Source organism: Cetorhinus maximus, chromosome 4 (genome assembly GCF_964194155.1).
Source record: "Cetorhinus maximus chromosome 4, sCetMax3.hap1.1, whole genome shotgun sequence".
NCBI lineage: Eukaryota > Metazoa > Chordata > Chondrichthyes > Lamniformes > Cetorhinidae > Cetorhinus > Cetorhinus maximus.
In genome coordinates this window covers 156,672,874-156,692,759 of record NC_135882.1, presented here as the reverse complement: position 1 = coordinate 156,692,759, position 19,886 = coordinate 156,672,874, and the positions used below count along the sequence as shown (strand labels likewise).

The following is a 19,886-nucleotide window of genomic DNA, read 5'->3' as shown; positions in this document are numbered from 1 at the left end:
AGGCTCTCAGCTCTGGAATCCCCCTCCTAAACCTCTCTGCCTCTCTACCTTTCTCCCTTTAAGACGCTCTTTAAAACCAACCTCTTTGACCAAGCCTTCAGTTTCTCTCTGTTAGGAAGATATAATAATTTTCATAATGTTATTTAGAATTTATTGTAGAGTAATAGTGGGGTCTGTGTCTATGTATGTATGTGTGTGTCTTGTGTGTGTGGGGCTTAATTGAATTAAAGAAAGCTGGTCTGAAGGTTTTGATGTAAGAAGAGAAGCTAGGTTTGAAATGCTAAATAGGTAAACATGGGTGAAGTTTTAGAACGTGAGGTGTAAAGGGAACATTTGCATTTTTAAATAAACCAGAGTAGCTTGAATTCAAAAGAGGGGGTGAAATGTTTCACCTAGCCAGGAGAAGTTAAGAAACAGCATTTTTATTTTTCCCAAAGATTCCTGGTAAAATTGGTACTATGATAGATTTTTATTATTAGAGAGGTAAAGTCCAAAGACATAGTGAAACAATGGGAATTTGCATTCAAAGGGGAAAATATTTATAAAGGAGAGAAGACTGTGTGCAAGGGAAGGCACTTTGTAAGATCTAACACAAGTGTGAAAAGCCTCAAGTTGCTGTCTACAAGGAACTGAAGCTGAGGAAAAACTCACTTCGAATTCAACCGTCCAGGGTGTGTGCTTTGCCTGGGTCTGTTTAAATTGATGTGTTTTATTGTTTCCTTAACGGAAGTGTAACTGAGAGTTAGATTAATTAAGGGATTTAGAAATTATTATAGCAGTAATTTGTAGACACATGTACAGGCTTACAATCTTTTCTTTTATTATTAAACGTTTAATTTAGTTTTGTAAAAAACCTCTAAGCCTCGGTGGCCTTCTTTTTACTGAATTCAAAGCCCGCATCTCGAATTAAATACAAATTGCAAATAGTTGTGGCAACTGCTTCAAGTTTGCCTCTGGGATTTCAGCAGCTTGGCATTTACCATCCGCCTGCCTTAACCCTCTCTAATATAGGTTCGGTGTCATATTTTGTTTGATAACACGCCTTGTGATCCAAGTGCCTTGGGATGTTTCACTATGTTAAGTCGGGGGTGGGGGGGAGTGCTTTTTAAATACAAGTTATTTGTCAGGCAGAGCACCAGAGATTAATCCTCATGTTGTTCAGCAGACTAAGTGCATATTGATGCTGAAATGAAACAGCAGTAGTTATATTGGAACCAGCAGTGAACCAAACTTCAAAAAATACTTTTCTGAAAGATAATAAGATGTAAATCAATGAGAAAATTGCCTATCATTTCAACCATTAAAAGGAATGATATTGTAATGCAACAGCAGATGCTGGGAATCTGAACCATTAGCAGTATTGTAATAACTCTGCGATAGTAAACGGGAATTAGATCGTGTTGCTTTTATTTCTCTAATTCTTTTCCTCCATCTGTCAAAGGTGAAAACAGAATATGCAAAGCGAAGAGGCATGATTACTGTCGATGGGAAGGAATCCAACTCTGCTTTGGGAGATGGCAATTCACTGGATGTCGAAGGAAAACTATACCTTGGAGGTTTGCCTTTAGACTACACTGCCAAGAAAATAGGAAATGTAAGAATAACTCCAGTGTTCGACATGTGAAGCATTTCTTTAATATGTTTTGCTAACATGATGTTCTTAAGCATCAATGTGCATGCTTCAACTGAAGTACATAAGTGGCATTGATTACTGAACATGTGGGAGCAAATTCATCAACCCACGCACATCCAATGGGGAGCTGCTTCCAAAGGCTGTAAATTTAATGACGCTATAAACTAATCATTAACTACTGATGGCCTTGTAAGAGCAGCATTAGAACAAGTTTCCCATTCAGGTGAACTAAACTAACTGTGCAGTCAGCTACCATTAGGATTTATACTATCCAGTTCTCGGTGAGGGGGACCATTAGGTAGTCGTGGCTTGGGATATCTGCGTCACTCAAGGAAGGGAAAGGGAACCGAGGAAGGAAGGAGAGTAAAATGTGCCCCCTATTAGCAGATAGGAAACAGCATTATCAACAACTATTGAGATGTCTCCATCCTGTCCCATCCTCTACTTACTGAAAAAAGGATGTTGTAAGGCTACAAAGGAAATGGATACAGGATTATATGATGAATGATTTTTTTTTTAAAAACACCATCCTAATGTGTTGTGTTTATATTTGTAAAATTGAAGCTTCAGTGAAATGAGTAAGGAAAGGAGCTAACTCTTCAGTCATGTTTTTATCTCCTCAGGCATAAGAATATGTACAGTACTTGAATCTCAATGTATTTCGTTGAAATCATTATTATGGTGTTTAACAACAAGATACTACATTGATGTAAATAATATATGTATGTAAATAGCCAGACAATCAGGCTACTCTCACATTCTTGTCATCATAAGTTGAAGTTGTGCTCACTTTCTCACGTCAGATAACTTTCCAAACTCAAACCATGGAGATTTCAGCACAGACGCAGCCATTTGATATGGTGCTATGTGCATATCTGATATCCTTCCAGAAAAATTGAGACCTTATTCTCTAGCCTTCGAAAGATAAAAAATTGATTCTGTTCAAGGTCTTTAGAAGTCTGGGCCTCAGTTCTGGCCTGGACCTCTGCATGGATCCTGTCAGGAAGGTGTGCCTGGTGACCTGCCAACCTAAGAAACCCACAACCCTGCACGCCTCCCACCCACCTCCCCTCACAGCCTCCTCCCCCCCACAAACCTTCCTTGCATCAAATGGCTTTGTGGATGCAGTTAGATGCTCTGGAAATTATGCTCTGAGGTCCATATGGTAAAGGTTCCCATTGTAATTCCAGTAGGAATCCACTGGCATGGCCATGGAGTTTCAGCACTCCTTGCTCCTTGACTCCATGGAGATTGAGTTTGGAACATCGGAAGAGGAGGCAGGCCATTCAGCCCCTTCAGCAGTCCCATCTTGTAGCCTCTTGGTAACTACAGAAAAAACCTATCTTTGATTTCCCACATAGAACAGTCAAAAGCTATGAGGACCGACGGATGTGTTGGGATGAGCTATTCTTAGATATGATGATCTATGCAGCATCAGAGGGATGTAGCCAGATTGTGAAAGTTTTGGCAGGTGGAGCAATATTCAAAGACTAGCTAGCATTTAGACCAGATTTGCATGTTGCTACCAAGGATGCAAGTGTTGTGTAGAACTAATAAATATGTACCTATGCAAAATGTTCACACATAATATGAGTGTTGGATTCATAGACTAGCTCTCCTCCCTGTCGCACTCCTTCACACAAGGATATCAAAAATGCGGCCTCATCAGTAGTTTAAATGCTGCTAAACCAGGGTTGTTGAGAGTGTATTAGGCATTTGAGAGGGAATTAGATGATTATCTGAAAAGAAACAATGTGCAGGATTACGGGGAGAAGGCAGGAGGATGGCACTAGGTGAATTGCTCACTCGGAGAGCCAGTGCAGACACGATGGGCCGAATGGCCTACTTCTGCACTGCAACAATTCTGTGTTGGGAGATCTATGGCTGATGGATGCTTCAAGGTTGCCTCTTCACAGCAACCCAGGGTTAGATTCCAAAGACCTTTAACGGGTAATGTTTTCCATTTGGTGATGATCAGGTAAAACTGCTGAGAACATTCATATTCCGTTCCTCGTGCGCTGTTTTTAAGCATGCACTTACCCACTTAATTTAAATGGCCTACAATCCGCTAAATATAACAGACTGAGGAATGTAGTTTATTACTTATTACCATCTGAAATTCAGCAATTGGAAAATACATGCATCAGCTCATTTCAGTTGTCTCTGTCTGGTCCAAGCTGTACCACATAATAGGCAAGGGGGAAAATTATCACGGAAAGCATTCAATCCCATTAAACAAGAAATGGCAAAAGCAATTGTAATCTGTTGTGAATTATTACATGTTTGTCTCATTGTGAGCTTTTTCTTCAGGCAACGCACAGTATCCCTGCTTGCCTTGGCAATATGACCTTGAATAACAAACCCCTGGACATGGAGAGGCCAGTTTCTGTCCTGACCGTGAGCAGATGTTACACAGCTGTCCAGGAGGGCACTTTCTTCGATGGCACTGGATTTGCTGCACTAGGTAAGTAACGTTAAGTGTTAGTGTTTCACGCAATATCTGCTTTACACTTGAAGGTACTTGTGAATGTCCCCAAAATCCAAGATTCAATTTATTGTATGTAGATTTATCTTCATCTCCTCAACGTGTCCTTAGACTTTAGTGGTGTTGTGGAATTTGGAAAGATACTGCATCTTTAAATGATCATCATACTTGCCCCATATCTTCTGTCAGTCAAACAGTATAAGTAACTTTCATCACCTTAATATTGGCCCTATTGCCTGAGAGAACAGCAGTAGGCACCCAAGCTGTACACTTCCCTTTGCCTCCATTCCCTATTGGAGGGAGATATTAATCCCTACCTTTGCCCTTCACTCTCACCTGCAAAACATTGAGCAGCATTGAAGGCATAGACTCCACCTTCAATATTTTATTGTTCTGTACACAAAACTAACCTATACTTGCCATCGCCACATGCTAGAAACATAAATGTGGCACTTATTCACAAATCACCTGCTCATCAACACTCAGTTTACATTCCGTCATGACCACTCCGATCCAAGACCTCATTACAGCTTTGGTCTAACTGTAGACAAAAGCGCTGAATTCTAATAAAACTGAAGTCAATGTGGGATCAGGGGAAAACTCCCCTGCCCGGAGGCAAAGCTAACATAAAGGGAAATGATTGTGGTTGTTGAAGATCAATATTCGCGGCTTCAGAACATCATGAAGGGCTAGATCCTAGGCTCAATTATGTTCAGTTGCTTCATCAACAGCCACTCCTTCATCAGAGTGGGGCTGTTAGCAAACAATTGCGCAATATTCAGCTTCATTCATAATTCCTCAGATAATGAAGCAATCCATGCCCATATCTATTCTTGGGCTGATAAATGACAAGCAACATTCGTGTCACACGAGTATCAGGCAATGACCATCTCCAACAAGAAAGGTTAATTCAATAGCATTACCATCACTGAATGCTCCACCACCAACACCTTGGAGGCTACCATTGACCCAGAAGCTGAACTGGACCGATATATAAATGCTCTTGAGCAGCTCAAAGAATGGATTTTCTGTAATTGGTGGCTCAACTGATTCCCCAAAGCCTGTCCACCACTTACAAGGCATAAGTTGGGAGTGTGATGGAATACTCTTGACTTGCATGGATGAGTGCAGCTCCAGCAACACTCAAGAAGCTCGACACCATTCAGGCCAAAGCAGCCCTTGTCAATAGTGGCTGCACTCTGTACCAACTACAGAATGCACTCAGCAGTTCACCAAAGCTTCTTCATCAGCAATTCCCACAACCTCCAATGCCGAGAAGAACAAGGGCAAGAGGGAGATAGGAACAGCACCATCACCAAGTTCACCTCCAAATCACATACCATCCTGACTTGGGCACTTGGCACCATCCATTCACTGTCGCTGTGTCAAATCCTAGAACCCTCTCCCTAATAGCATTATAGGAGTGCTGTCAGCACATGGACTGCAGCGGTTCAAGAAGGTGACTTACCACCACCCTCGATGAGGTTTCACTTGGCAGCCAACAGTAAATTGTAAGACTCAGAGAGCATACCCTATTGCCATAAAGCCATAGGGCTGCTCAGTGTTGAGACTGCTGGTTCAGGGGGGACTGGGATTCCACAAGGGGTCCCTTTCAGAGTTCTGTAAATTTCTCTTGGAATTCAGTCAGCTGGTCATTTGCTTCCCCAGGGTTACTGATTGGTGGGGAAGAGAGGGGAGTGGTGTGGGATGCGCGCTACATTAACACTGATCAATATGACCCCCCACTCCTCCCATGCCAAATACCCCCAAAACCACATCCAGTATATTCTACCTCCACAATGCCAGTGCCAAGAAAGAGAATTGCATATCCACATGGATGGCCAGAGAGTAAAGCATGATCCCTACCCACATACTTGGGAGTGACTCTAGATAGGGCTCTGTCCTTTCAGGAGCATTTGAAGAAAACAGCAGCAAAGGTCAAAACCAGAAACAGCCTGCTAACCAAATTTGCTGGATCCACGTGGGGTGCTGCTGCCACAACACTCCGGACCTCAGTACTTGCCCTATCCTACTCCGTGGCAGAGTACTGTGCACCTGTCTGGCAAAGGTCATCACACACACATCTAGTTGACGCTCAATTGAACTCAACAATGCGCATTATAACTGGAACTCTCCACTCAACACCCCTCCCCTGGCTTCCTGTCCTCACAAACATCACCCCCCAAGTTGCAGACTGAAGTCACTAATAAGCTCCTTATGACAAACTCCATCTGTCAAATGGCAGGCTTTCAATTGTCACAGTGACAGTGATCTTTGCTAAATAGGTTCAGGGCCCCAGTGCAGCCAACCTCTACCACTCGGGCGCCAATACAAACATCTAATGCACTCATGGAAAGACAAATAATGCTGCACATTCTGCTCTGCAGAACTATGTGGCTGACTAATCACCTTGTGAGGTGATGCATTTGGGCAGGGCATGTGGGGTGATGCACTTGGGCAGGACAAACAAGGCATGGGAATACACGATGAATGGTAGGACCCTGGGAAGTACCGAGGATCAGAGGGACCTTGGCATGCATGTCCACCGGTCCCTTAAGGTAGCGGGACAGGTAGATAAGGCAGTTAAGAAGGCATATGGGATACTTGCCTTTATTAGCCGAGGCATAGAATATAAGAGCAGGGAGGTTATGCTGGAACTGTATAAAACGCTGGTTAGGCTACAGCAAGACCATTGTGTGCAGTTCTAAAGTCCACATTATAGGAAGGATGCGATTGTACTAGAGAGAGTGCTGAGGAGATTTACCAGGATGTTGCCTGGGCTGGAGAGTTTTAGTTATGAGGAGAGATTGGATAGACTGGGGTAATTTTCCCTGGAGCAGAGGAGATTGAGGGGGTACATGATTGAGGTGTATAAAATTATGAGGGGCATAGATAGCAGAGACAGGAAGGAACTTTTCCCTTTAGTGGAGGGATCAATAACCAGGGGGCATAGATTTAAGATGAGGGGAAGGAGGTTTAGAGGGGATGTGAGGAAGAATTTTTTCACCCAGAGGGTGGTGGGAATCTGGAACTCACTGCCTGAAAGGGTGGTAGAGGCAGAAACACTCATAACATTTAAGAAGTATTTGGATGTGCATTTGCGATGCCATGGCATAGAATGCTATGGGCCTAGTGCTGGAAAATGGGATTAGAATAGTTAGGTACTTGTTTGACTGGCGCAGACTCGATGGGCTAAAGGGCCTTTTTCTGTGCTGTAGACCTCTATGACTCTAAGGCCTTAAATGCAAATGAGGAGGCTAACATTTGGCTTCAGGGATTTGCATTTACTAAAGAAAAAACATCATTCTCAAGGGTATATGCAGCAAGAACCATATGCAGCAAGACCTGGACAATATTCAGGCTTGAGCTGATAAGTGGCAAGTAACGTTCACGCTACACAAGTGCCAGGCAATGACCACCTCCAACAAGAGAGAATTTAACTATCTCCCCCTGACATTCAATGGCATTACCATTGCTGAATCCCCCGCTTCCAACATTCTGGGGGTTACCTTTGACCAGAAACTGAACTGGACTAGCCATATAAATACTGTAGCTACAAGAGCAGGTCAGAGGCTGGGAATCCTGTGGTGAGTAACTCACCACCTGACTCCCCAAAGGCTGTCCACCATCTACAAGGCACAAGCCAGGAGTGTGATGGAACACTCCCCACTTGCATGGATGAGTGCAGCTCCCACAACACTCAAGAAGTTTGACACCATCCAGGACAAAACAGCCCACTTGATTGGCACCCCATCCACCACCTGAAGGTTGAAACGTTCACTCCCTCCACCACTGATGCACAGTAGCAGCAGTGTATACCATCTACAAGATGCACTGCAGCAACTTACCCAGGCTCCTTTGACAGCACCTTCCAAACCTGTGCCTTATACCGCCTAGAAGGTCAAAGGCAGCAGATGCATGGGACCACCACCATCTGCAAGTTCCCCTCCAAACCCCACACCATCCTGACTTGGAAATATGTCGCCATTCCTTCACAGTTGCTGGGTCAAAATTCTGGAACGCCGTCCCTAACAGCACTGTGGGTGTTCCTACAACAAAAGGACTGCAGTGGTTCAAGAAGGCAGCTCACCACCATCTTCTCAAGGGCAATTAGGGATGGGCAATAAATGCTGGCCTAGCCAGCGACGCCCACATCCCGTAAACAAATATAAAAAACATGTTCATTTGTCTGAATATTTCCAGTATCAGTATGGGATTGATTTTCATTACATCCACCAGGCAGGGACAGGGCAGTAAGACTCCAAAAATCATGGCACAGCACTTATCACTATATTCCTAAAGCTGCTTCATCCACTGCCATTTGGTTAGCAGCCTTGAGAAGTGTGGCCTTGCTAGTATGTCACATTGTGTGAAAAATAAAGAAATTCTTTGGGAAAAACCTGTTTTTTTGTTGCAGATTAAAATCTCATTTCTCAGCAGCCCGAACAGTGAACTTAACATCTTTTTGGGTTTTTATTTGCAGTGAAAGAAGGTTACAAAGTGAGGTCTGATGTAATTATTACATTTGAGTTCCGCAGTACGTCCCGGAACTCGGTACTGCTTGGCATCAGCAGTGCTAAGGTGGATGCAATTGGATTGGAGATCGTAAATGGCAAGGTGAGAAAGAACATGTGCTTTCCTGTTCTAGGTTCATTTAACGGACCGTATATCCCAGGCAGGCAATTGAGATCCGTCGCTCTTAGATTGTGATAGTCTGATGGCAAATTGAAAGGTTTTGTCATAGTAGCCCACTGTTGGTGACATCGGTGGACAAATGCTTATTGTGCCCATATGACTTTCACACATGATTAAACAATAGAGAAAAATATGCTGCGTGAATGCTAAGTATCCAATTACGATTACTTCCAGCAAACTATGAATGAACAAGCAGCACCATCAAATTCAACCAGACTTTATTTCCAGCTTCCATTGGTAACCAAACTGGTGTTGGCAATGTCTTAAATTCAGTAGAAAGCAGTCAGGCAGCGCCTACAATGGGCAGACAACCCACAGTGCCAGTTATACGTTAGGCAGCAAGTTGACTGTGTCCAGTTGACACTACAGAAAGCATTAGAGAGCCCAGAGAGTGACTATGAGACTGGTTCCTGAAATTAGAAGTGATATATGAGGATCATAAGAGGTGATTGCCCAACCTAGGACTTTTATGAGAAGAGGGTAACAAGGGGTACTTGATAGAGGTCGTAAAAATTTTCAGGATTAGGAATTTAAGTTACGGAAAGTTCCTTCTGTCGAGCGAGGATTTGAGAACCAGAGGACACTTTTTACAGTGAAGGGTGTCAGAAGAAAATAAGAAACTTGGGCAGCATTTGCCAGTGGGAGCAGTGGAGCAGAATACCATGGCAGGTTTTAAACACTATCAAAACGCTTCATGATTCTAAATACTTCTAATAAATCAAATCCTAATCTTCTCTGGATATTGTTTTCATCCTTGTGAAACTATGGCTGGGATTTTTCCAGCCCGGCCCATCGCCAGGATCTCTGGTCCCGTCGAAAGCCAATAGGCTTTTGGCTGGCCGGCTGCATCTCACGTGGCAGAACCTGCCACAGCGAGGCTGGGAAATTTCAGCCTATGTTGTAATGCTCAATGGCTTCCATGTTCTTTCCATAACAGGAGACGCAAAATTGCAGACAGTATTCTCCCTGTGTCTAAACGATATTTTGTGTAGATTCATCATTATTCCTTATACTCCTATAAATCTATACCCGGTTTATTCGATTGGCCTTCTGCTAAGGAAAGAACTTGCATTTATGTAGCATTTTTCACAACCTTAGTGCCATCTCAAATTGTTTCGCAGGACAAAGAAGCACAAGTAAAGCATAGTCACTGTTATAATTTAGGTATGTGCAGCCGTTAATATGTGCAAAGCTATGAGATAAAAATGGCCAGATATTTAATGGCATTGGTTAAGGGATCACTTTTGGCCAGGGTACTAGGAGTACTCAGGGTACCCTGAGAGGGCATTGGTAACCATGGTCTTCTTGGTCCATGGTTATGCCTGGCAAGATTCTGCAGTGGTTCCCCATTGCCTTCTGCAGGCACATGGTTGACCAGGAATCTCTTCCACTCTTACCACCTGCCATTGACATATGTTGGAAGGATTTACAAGTTGATACTCAACCTGTTTGGGCCACGTTATGGACACACCTTCCTTGCTCATCAAGTTCTGGAGGGGACTTGAACCCAGACATCTGGCTCAGAGGCAGGGATGCTACCCACTGTGTGACAAGACCTCCACAGGACCCCACTACTCTTCTTAAAAGCATTGACATTCATCTTTGTTTACCTCCCTGAGAGAACAAAAGTGCCTCAGGTTAATACTTCATGCAAAAAGGTAACATCCAATGAAGTTCAGCATAGGTAAGTGGGAGTAGTATATTTTGGTAGGAGGAATAGGGAGTCAATTATTACTTACAAGGTGCAAGTCTAGGTGGGGTAGAGGAGCAAAGAGATCTCGGCGTACAAATACATCAATCATTGAAAGTTGCGCCACAAGTTAGCAAGACCCTAAACACAACAAACCAAGCACTAGGCTTTATTTCTAGAGGGATAGAATTGAAAAGCAGGGAAGTCATGCTCAACCTGTATTGAATTTTGGTTAGACCCTCACATGCCCATCTAAAAGTGATGCCTGCTGTCTGCGAAGCATGGTGCTGATGACCACGATAACTGCCCGAAGCAAGGTAGCCAAACAAACCTGGAGGTCCCGAGCCATGGGCAAGTCCCCAGGTGCACATCGCTTATTTAAAGTTGTGAAACACGTCAGCGTGTAATCGCGCCGACATGCCCAGATGATCCAGTGTGGGGCAATGATTCTGGCAAGCAGGGCGTACAATTCGATGCAAAAGTATTAAATTGATGTTCCCGACGTTCAGTGGCGGGAAACAGGGCTCACCTTTGACGGGCGGAGGGGACGATTGCAAGCTAGTTTCACAAGGGTGTAAAACTGATTTTTGGTCTTCTTGCTATATTGTCTGCCATGACCCCCGACCCCAATGGGGGTGAAAGATTCCAGCTTGTCTATTCACATCTTGGAATGGAGCAGGAACCCATGACTTTCTCTGAGCCAAAGCTAATGCCAGCAGTTGCATATTCAGGGAATTATTTATTTAAGCCTTCAGTTCATCCAAACCCAAATGGGTCTTTCCATTCCTTTTCCCACAACGGCACCCCCACCCGGCTGCCCCCAAGATGTCTTCCCTCTCGTTTATCTGCATTACATTCCATCTACCATCTGTCTGCCCATTTCACTAACCTGCCTATATCTTAAATCTTTTACAGTCTGCCTGCCTGTTTGCCAGACCACCTCCTTTATGTCATCATCAAATTTCGAGATTATGTTCTCTATACTCTTGAAACGTATCTCTCTGACCAAGCTTTTGGTCACCTGGCCTAATGTCCTTATATGGCACGGTGTTAAATTTTGTCAGATAATGCTGATAGAAAACACCTTGGAACATATTGTTAGGTTAATGGCATTATATAAATGCAAGTTGTTATTTTTATCACCAGGTCCATATATATTATATATATATTATATACCTGGACCCAGCATTGGCCACTGATCGTCTTTCTTCAAAAGACCTTTATCTGCCTCAAATTTCACAGCTCTAACTCTCCCCTGTGCAAGTGAAGCAGTTTAAATCCTCCTGAAGCTATTTAAGTTGCGCTTAGCCACTTATTAACATTCCACTGGCCATCCACTGTGGTCGAAAAAATTTCTGTTCACATCGGCGGGACCGAAAGATCCCGCCGACACGAGGGACTGGAAAATCCCGGCCTTTGCGTTTGACCCTGGACAGCAAGAAACTCTCTCAGGTTAAATCAAACAAAACTACTTTTCCTTCAAAGAACCTATAATTTAATTAACTTACGATCAAATGTTATTGGGGCTTCAGCCCAAACTCACCATCTGCTGCAATCATTCTGTTTTTACCACAGAAAGGTGATGCCTTAAGGTAGTGAGGAGATGGTTTGCAGTTTGCTGTAGTGTGAAGAGCCCTTTCCCATTCTCTAGCTCCTGTAATGGAAGGCCAAGGGGTGACTAAAGCAGGACCCTGCACAATGTGGTAGTTCCCAAATCTAGATAAAGCTTTTTTAGACCATCATGTTTCCCAAAGTGTTTTGACTGCATGTTTATAGTGGCAGCGATTAGACTGTATTCTCAATGCAAGTGATAAGATTCACCTACCCCAGACCTTCCATCTCAGGACAGGGAAGAGAATTGGGGATCATCAGTTCTCCACCACTCCTAACAGCCTATTAAACTGCAATCCAATCTTTACCATCTGCAATCCAACTCTTTACCATCTAGTTATCACAATATCTTCCACTTATATGTGGTGTGATGATTCCTGTCTGCTTGACAATAAGCCAAGTGGTATATTAGAGGGGTGGTGTGAACTCAACCATGAGGTATAACGTACCTTTCGAAGAAAGTCATTTTGCTCACCCTTCAAAGCTAATGCCTTTATGAAAGTCCCCCTTACAGAACACACCTATCAGAGGAGGGCAGAATTTGTATACGCAATGCAATCGATATGTACTCACTGTATGATTTTGAGCCTGTTCTTTGTCATTTGCTGTGGTGATTAGGTCCCATGCTGTTGTTCATTCCTATTAAGGGGCGGCCCTTAAGTTAAGTTTGTTCCCAATGCTTCATAGGCTTGCAATGTGATTTGAACTCATGGAGGCAAGCTTGGAGTAGAAACAAAAGATATGCTCGCAGCCTGTTACAGTTGCCGAGCGGTCAGTGGATACCTCAGCACTGGGCCTTGTGGAACATATTGGGAGCCTAGAAGACGCATTGGACCTGGATGTAGTGGAAAATGTCCTTTTGAGGAATGAGAAATTGCTTGCCAACTGTTGGGAGGTCACCATTTGACCCTTGTGGAACATTTTCCCATTTTGTTGCTCCTTTTCTGCCAACTCTTAATCCATTCTAAATAATTTAGCATAAATGTAATATAAACTTTGCCTTTTAATCCCCATTTAAGTAAATTTTGTTTATTAAAAATGTTAATTTAATGTCTATGCAGACATTTTGATTTCTTTCCATATTATACACACAGCTCGATGTTTAACCATGTGGAAGTACTTAAAAATTAGGTTCAGTTCCTCAGGCATTTTCTCAAAGAATTACATTAATCCTATTTCTTTTTAGTTAACTCTTCCTTTACTTCTCTGTTCTGTTAAAGAATCCCACAAGCCAAAATACCTGAAGTAAATATATTATATAACTTGTATTTATTGGATTTACCTCTCATATCTCTTTCCCTTCCCACCACCACCATACGCATTCCTGCCACAATTTGAGAATACCAGAGGGGCAATCCATTCTTAACCTCAACCAAGCTTGTTACCTGAGCAATGCTGGGGGTACATGTAAGCAATTTGGGTCCATTCACAATTGCTAATCCCTCCATTTTGGAGAAGCAGCTTTCTCTGGTCCATTGGAAACTAGCAGTTTGTGATGTTGAAAAGTATGGGCAGCTAGTGCGTTACTGGTGTTGTGCTGCCTTGGGTGTCTAATGTACGCCTGTAAGAAGGCAATTTTTTGTTCAGCCTTGCAAGTTAGTGTCTGGTAAAGAGAATTCTTTCACTGTTAAGTCTTCTTTTTTTCCAGGTTCTGTTCCATGTAAATAATGGAGCTGGAAGAATTACAGCCAGATATGAACCCAAGGATTCAAACCAGCTGTGTGATGGGAAGTGGCATAAACTTCAAGCCAATAAGAGCAAGCATCGTATTGCTCTGATTGTGGATGGAGTTACTGTGCAGGCTGATAATCCCTATATTCAGTCAACCTCTGCAGACACTAATGATCCAATTTATGTGGGAGGCTATCCTGGTATGTATTATTGTAGTTTGACTTCTGATATATTAACAGATTAGAGCTGAATGTTTGCATGTTATCCAGTACGTGTAATCTAATTCTGCTTCTTGGAATACTTTGTCAGCACATGTTGCAGTAGTCAACATTTAAATCATAAACATCACCATCAGGGAAATATTATGAGTGAGACTTCAAATTGGAAAGACAGAGATAAATCACAAACCTATTAAAAGATGAGAGTGTATTTTATTTTGGAGTGCCTACATCAAAGCAGACTAAACCAAGTCTGACTCCAAGTGAATGAAGCTTGGTGGGCCCAAGTTTTGTTTTGGCTATACTACATATATGGGCGTAATGGAGCAGATAAAAAGGGGTCAGAGACTAGTAAAATCTTCAAACCCTTTAGCATTGTCACACAATCTCCTGGTGAGATTGGAAGCAGGTGCTTCATAACAGAATGATACAGAGCTAACAGATGCTTTCCACGTCTTTTTTTCAAGAACCGATGCTACGCCACTTCTTAATCTCGCCTGGGCGTCGCTAGGTTGCACCCCTGCGTAAACATTAATGGGCAGCCAGCAGCTTACAAATACCAATTCATTTTTTTTTTTAACCCACTTTATACCGTTTTCCCTCAACTGCCAAGGTTAAGGGTTTTAAGGTAGGGCAGCTTTATCCCACTGCAGTCCTTCGCAATGTGGGAGTCCAGATTTATTTGTGTTACTAGCTAGACTATTAAACCTGCCAAAAGTATGTCCAGTTAGCAAAGCAAAATCTATTTCTTCATTGCCTTCATGTAAAATAGAAATATCTGGTGAACTCCATAGGCTGGATTTTCACCGAATCGAAATGACTCGGGAGCGCTCTAAAATGGCTGGGCGGGTTCTGATTCTGGGATTCCTTAGCCCATTCCTGGGCTTCCGATTTTCAGGAATGCCTTTAAAGAGTGTGGGCTGGTTCAGGTCAAAAGCCCGCACCCTACAATCCCGACATGGCCGACTCCATTGCGGAGTTAGGGAGATAGCCCTAATCCTCCACAATTTTCCCGGAGTTGAGCCAGGCTTTTAAAGAATCGCAGTTCATGGCACCTCAGAGGTGTCATGCACCATAATCTGCATGAGGGGACCTTTTAAAAGGTGAGTTCCATAGGTCATATTCATGCCCCTATGCCAAGCTATGATGCTTCCATGCCCATTGACCTGCTGTACACTTTTTAAAAAGCTTTAAAAATACAGAGATTCATTCATAACTTACCACTGAGTTTAAAAAGTCCTTTCACTACAGCCAATGAAAGTGGGCTCTTACATATGCTTTGCTGAGAGCCCAGAAAGCCATTACTCTGCTAAAATGCCTAATTCCCAGGGGAAATATTGCTTGATTGACATCTCTGGCTCTCTGATCTCCGCTGTCAATTTCACAGTGTTTATTTACACAAGGTTAAGAGGTTTCAAGGACATTTAGTTTTTGTTGTTGACACTTTAAGGTGTCTGAGTGAAAGGACTTTTTTTAACATAATGCAAATAATGAATGAGTGACTTTTTTAAAGCTTATTTTAGACATCCTATTGTCACTGTAGGGTTCATTGGTTTTATACAGTGTATAGTGGATCAATGGGTATGGAAGTGCCATTGATTGGTGTAGGCATGAGGGGCCTGGGAGGGGTGGAGGGGCATAGCATGGAATAGGAGGCATGAGGGGCCATGTGGCGGGGGGGAGGTGTGAGTGAAGAGCCATAGATTGGCAGGGGAGCATGAGGTGGCATGGATGGGTAATGGAGAGTGTAGGGAATGAGGGCTGGAGGCCTTTCTGTTTTTATTTTAACTGGGACAAAGTCCCACAGGACCAAGGCGGACCTTTTAAACAACGACACTCAGCATCTGGCAGCCCCTGTGGCTGCCTCCCAACCTGTTTCTCAGGTCAGTTGACCCAACTGCAGCATGCACCCGCCACCCATCCCCGCCCACCCCCTCCCGGGGAATGAAGATCCCACCTTTGTGGGCACTTTCTCCCGAGGTAGGCCGGCCGAGCCGAGAATTTTCCCGACTCCCGCTATCCGCCTCGGTGATGAAAATCCAGGCCCATATCTGTTTTTTCCATTTTCTCTCCCCTCCTTTCCAGGAAACGGTGACAGCAGAGCACTGATACATCATTCATGTATGTGGTGTAGGCAGTGAATGGTGACAGGCTATTCATACATAGGTGGGGAGCATAGGCCAGTAAGATTTCAATCCTTACCCATCGTCCTTAATCCAAACACTCAATAGTGATTAGTAGCCGGGCTCCTGGCTGATTATTGCCTTCATAGCTCAGGGATCCTAAGGCCAATTGAGGTGCTTGTCCTGCTATTCTAGCAGGGACTGTACCTATTCCTGGTCTTCCCCTTCTTCTTGAGTTCTCTACCTGAAGGTAGGTCCTTGGCAATTATTCGCCAACCACAGCAAAATGAAAAATAGTTTCCGCTAGTCAGGGAATCTAAAACACGGGGGCACAGCCTCAGGATAAGGGGCCGATCATTTAGAACTGAGATGAGGAGAAATTACTTCACTCAAAGGGTTGTGAATCTTTGGAATTCTCTACCCCAGAGGCTTGTGGATGCTCCACCATTGAATACATTTAAGGCTGAGTTAGACAGATTATCGGGGTCTCGGGGAATTAAGGGAACGGGCAGGAAAATGGGGTTGAAGCCCGAGATCAGCCATGATCATATTGAATGGCAGAGCAAGTTCAATGGGCCATGTGGTCTGCTCCTGCTGTTATTCCTTGTTCCATGAATTTTACTACAGTTACAGCAAGGGAGCAGGCCCCCAATCTACCACAGCTGGAACGGGCAGTGAATCGAACCCCAAGCTGTTGGTACTAATCTGATTTACACACTAGCCGTCTAGGCAACTGAACTAACCAACCTTCGTTCCTGAGCTGCATTATTCAATGCACAGTATCCACGGTCAAACTTTTTTTAAAAATTCAAAATTGTATTAAACTTTGAATGTTAATTGAAGCAGTTAGCCTGATTCTCAAGCTATAATTTGCCACATATTGCATGTATTGTTACAATACTTTAGACAACTAAACACATGTTAATAGGTGCATGTTTATCTGTTCACACAGCTAATGTGAAGCAGAATTGTCTGACCCAACAAAAGCCATTCCAGGGCTGCATGAGGAACCTCAAGCTGACAAAGAACCAACCGATCGAGGCCTTTGACTTCAGCAGAGCCTTTGACCTCCGAGGGGTCTTCCCTCATTCTTGCCCTGGTGTAGAGCACTAGCCTCCAAGTCGAGCACAAGCCCCCAGCCCAGAGAATTTTATCAAAGTAACTGGAGCCATACTTGTATTAATTATCCTCCTTGACTCAGGATACATGTGCATTTTAAGCCAACAAAAATTGATGTTTATGACAGATGCTTAACTAAAAGGTTTTGTACTGTACAACAAGTACCTCCATTAAAAAAATCATTAATGGCATCAGGATAAATATTTTAATTTTTTTTCAATCCATGTTTACAATTGATTTTTTTCTTGACAGTATTTACTGAAATGTTAATCCTTGTTCGTTTTGAATATTTTATCATTTTTGCAATTAAAATGCAAACATGATTCAATGATGTACCGTGCATTTTTTGTGTTACTTTTTCTATAAACTATGCAAAATACACTTTAAGGAAGTTGTTCTTAAAGTAAAGTTGCTAACCCATTCCTTGTTCTTCAACACTGGGTGCTTAATTCTTAAATTCTTTTTCCCAAAACCCTGGTGAGGAAATAAAAGCCCTTCTGTCCTGTTCAGTGATGGTTTACACTGTGACTGAATTCATCCACTGACCCAGAAGAAGAGACCTGTATTTATGTCATGCCCCCCCGCCAGTTACCTTAAGGGGCAGGGAGATGGTGGCATAGTGGACTAGTAATCTAGAATCCCTGATTAACACTCTAGGGGCACGGGTTCAAATCCCACCACAGCTTGTGGAATTTAAATTCAGTTCATTAAACAAAATCTGGAATAAAAAGCTAGTCTTGATAACACTAACCATGAGACTGTTATCAATTGTCATAAAAGCCCACTAATGTCCTTTAGAAGAGGAAATCTGCCATTCTTACCTGATCTGGCCTACATGTGACTCCAGGCCCACAGCAATGTGGTTGACTCTTAACTGTCCTCAAAGGATGGACAACAAATATTGGCCTTGCCAGCAATGCCCAAATTCCATGACAGAATATTTTTTTAAAATCTCAATGCTGATAATTTGAATTTATTTTTGTACCCCCTATGGTCCCTCACACTCCAAGCCAACTCAACCCAACTCATGCACGCCAGGCACTCCCCAAGGCCTCTCGTTTTCTCCATGCCAAAGTGAACTGGCAAACGTGGTTAAGGGATAGGCCAATAGAGATGCAGTGTCAGACATTTAAAGGGATATTTCAGAATACACAGATACATTCCAGCAAGAAAAATTCCAAGGAGAGGACCCATCATCCATGATTAACTTAAAAAGTTAGAGAGTATCAAACTTAAAGCATATAATCATGCAAAGACGGGTAGCAGGTCAGAAGATTGGATGGAATATAAAGAATAGCAAAGTGTGACTAAAATATGAATAAGGAGGGAAAAATTAGAGTACGAGAGAAAGCTAGCTAGAAAAATAAATATAGATAGTAAGAGCTTCTATAAATATTTAAGTAAGAGTTAACAAAATGAGCATTGGTCCTATAGAAAGTGAGTCTGAAGGATTAATAATGGAAAATAAGGAGCTGGCCGATGAATTGAACCGGTATTTTGCAGCGGTCTTCACTGCAGAGGATACAAGTAACATCACAGAAATAGCTGTAAATCAGGAATTAAAGGGAGGAAGTAACTCCAGAAAATTACAATCGCTGGCAAAGAGGTACTTAGCAGATAGTTGAGCTGTGGGCGGACAAATCGCGGGTCCTGATGGACTTCACCCTAGGGGCTTAAAAGAAGTGGCTAGTGAGATAGTTGATGCGTAGGTTTTAATCTTCCAAAATTCACTAGATTCAGGGAAGGTTCCATTAAATTGGAAAATAGCAAACGTAACTCCTTTATTCAGCAAGAACTACAGGCCAGTTAATTGAACATTTTCCCTATGACAGATGTTAGAAGCTATTATTAAAGATGTTATGGCAGAGCACTTAGAAAAAAATCAAGGCAATCATGGTTTTGTGAAAGGGAAATCATGTTTAACCAATTTATTGCAGTTCTTCAAAGGAGTCACGTGCTGTGGATCAAGGGGAACCAATGGATAAACTGTACTTAGGTTTTCAGAAGGCATTTGATAAGGTGCCACATCAAAGGTTTATGCGGAAAATTAAAGCTCATGGTGTAGGGGTAAGATATTGTCATGGATAGAAAATTGGGTAGCTAACAGGAAGCAGAGAGTAGGCATAAATGGGTCTTCTTCTGGTTGGCAACATGTAATGAGTGGTGTGCCACTGGGATCAGTGCTAAGGACTCAACTTTTTACAACTTATATAAATGACTTGGATGAAGGGACTGAAGGTATGGTTGCTAAATTTGCTGATGATACAAAGATAGGTAGGAAAGCAAGTTATGAAGAGGACAGAAGGAGGCTACAAAGGGACATACGTTGAGTGGGCAAAAACCTGGCAAATTCAGATTCAGAGGAATCTGGGTGTTTTAGTGCATGAATCACAAAAGGCTAGTATGCAAGTTCAGCAAGTAATGAGGAAAGCTAATAGAATGTTATCATTTATTGTGAGGGGAATTGATTACAAAAGTAGGGAGGTTATGCATCAGTTATACACTGGTGAGACCACATCTGGAGTACTGTGTACAGTATTGGCCTCCTTATTTAAGGAAAGATGTAAATGCCTTAGAAGTATTTCACAAAAAGTTTTCTAGACTTTTACAAGGAATGGGCAGGTTGAATAATGAGGAAAGG

The 19,886-nt window shown here is 42.7% G+C and overlaps 1 protein-coding gene across 1 annotated transcript in view; it reads left to right on the top strand.

Annotated features, from left to right (window-relative positions):
- The window catches only part of lama1 (laminin, alpha 1), a 327,154-nt gene extending 309,586 nt beyond the window's left edge, over positions 1 to 17,568 (top strand). Inside the window, exons 59-63 of the mRNA XM_078541251.1 lie at positions 1,442 to 1,594; positions 3,944 to 4,097; positions 8,602 to 8,735; positions 13,763 to 13,985; positions 17,079 to 17,568. Of these exons, the coding sequence (XP_078397377.1) occupies positions 1,442 to 1,594; positions 3,944 to 4,097; positions 8,602 to 8,735; positions 13,763 to 13,985; positions 17,079 to 17,239 (825 nt within the window). The 3' untranslated portion in view covers positions 17,240 to 17,568. The remainder of the gene's footprint in view (positions 1 to 1,441; positions 1,595 to 3,943; positions 4,098 to 8,601; positions 8,736 to 13,762; positions 13,986 to 17,078) is intronic.
- The last annotated feature ends 2,318 nt before the right edge of the window (positions 17,569 to 19,886 follow it).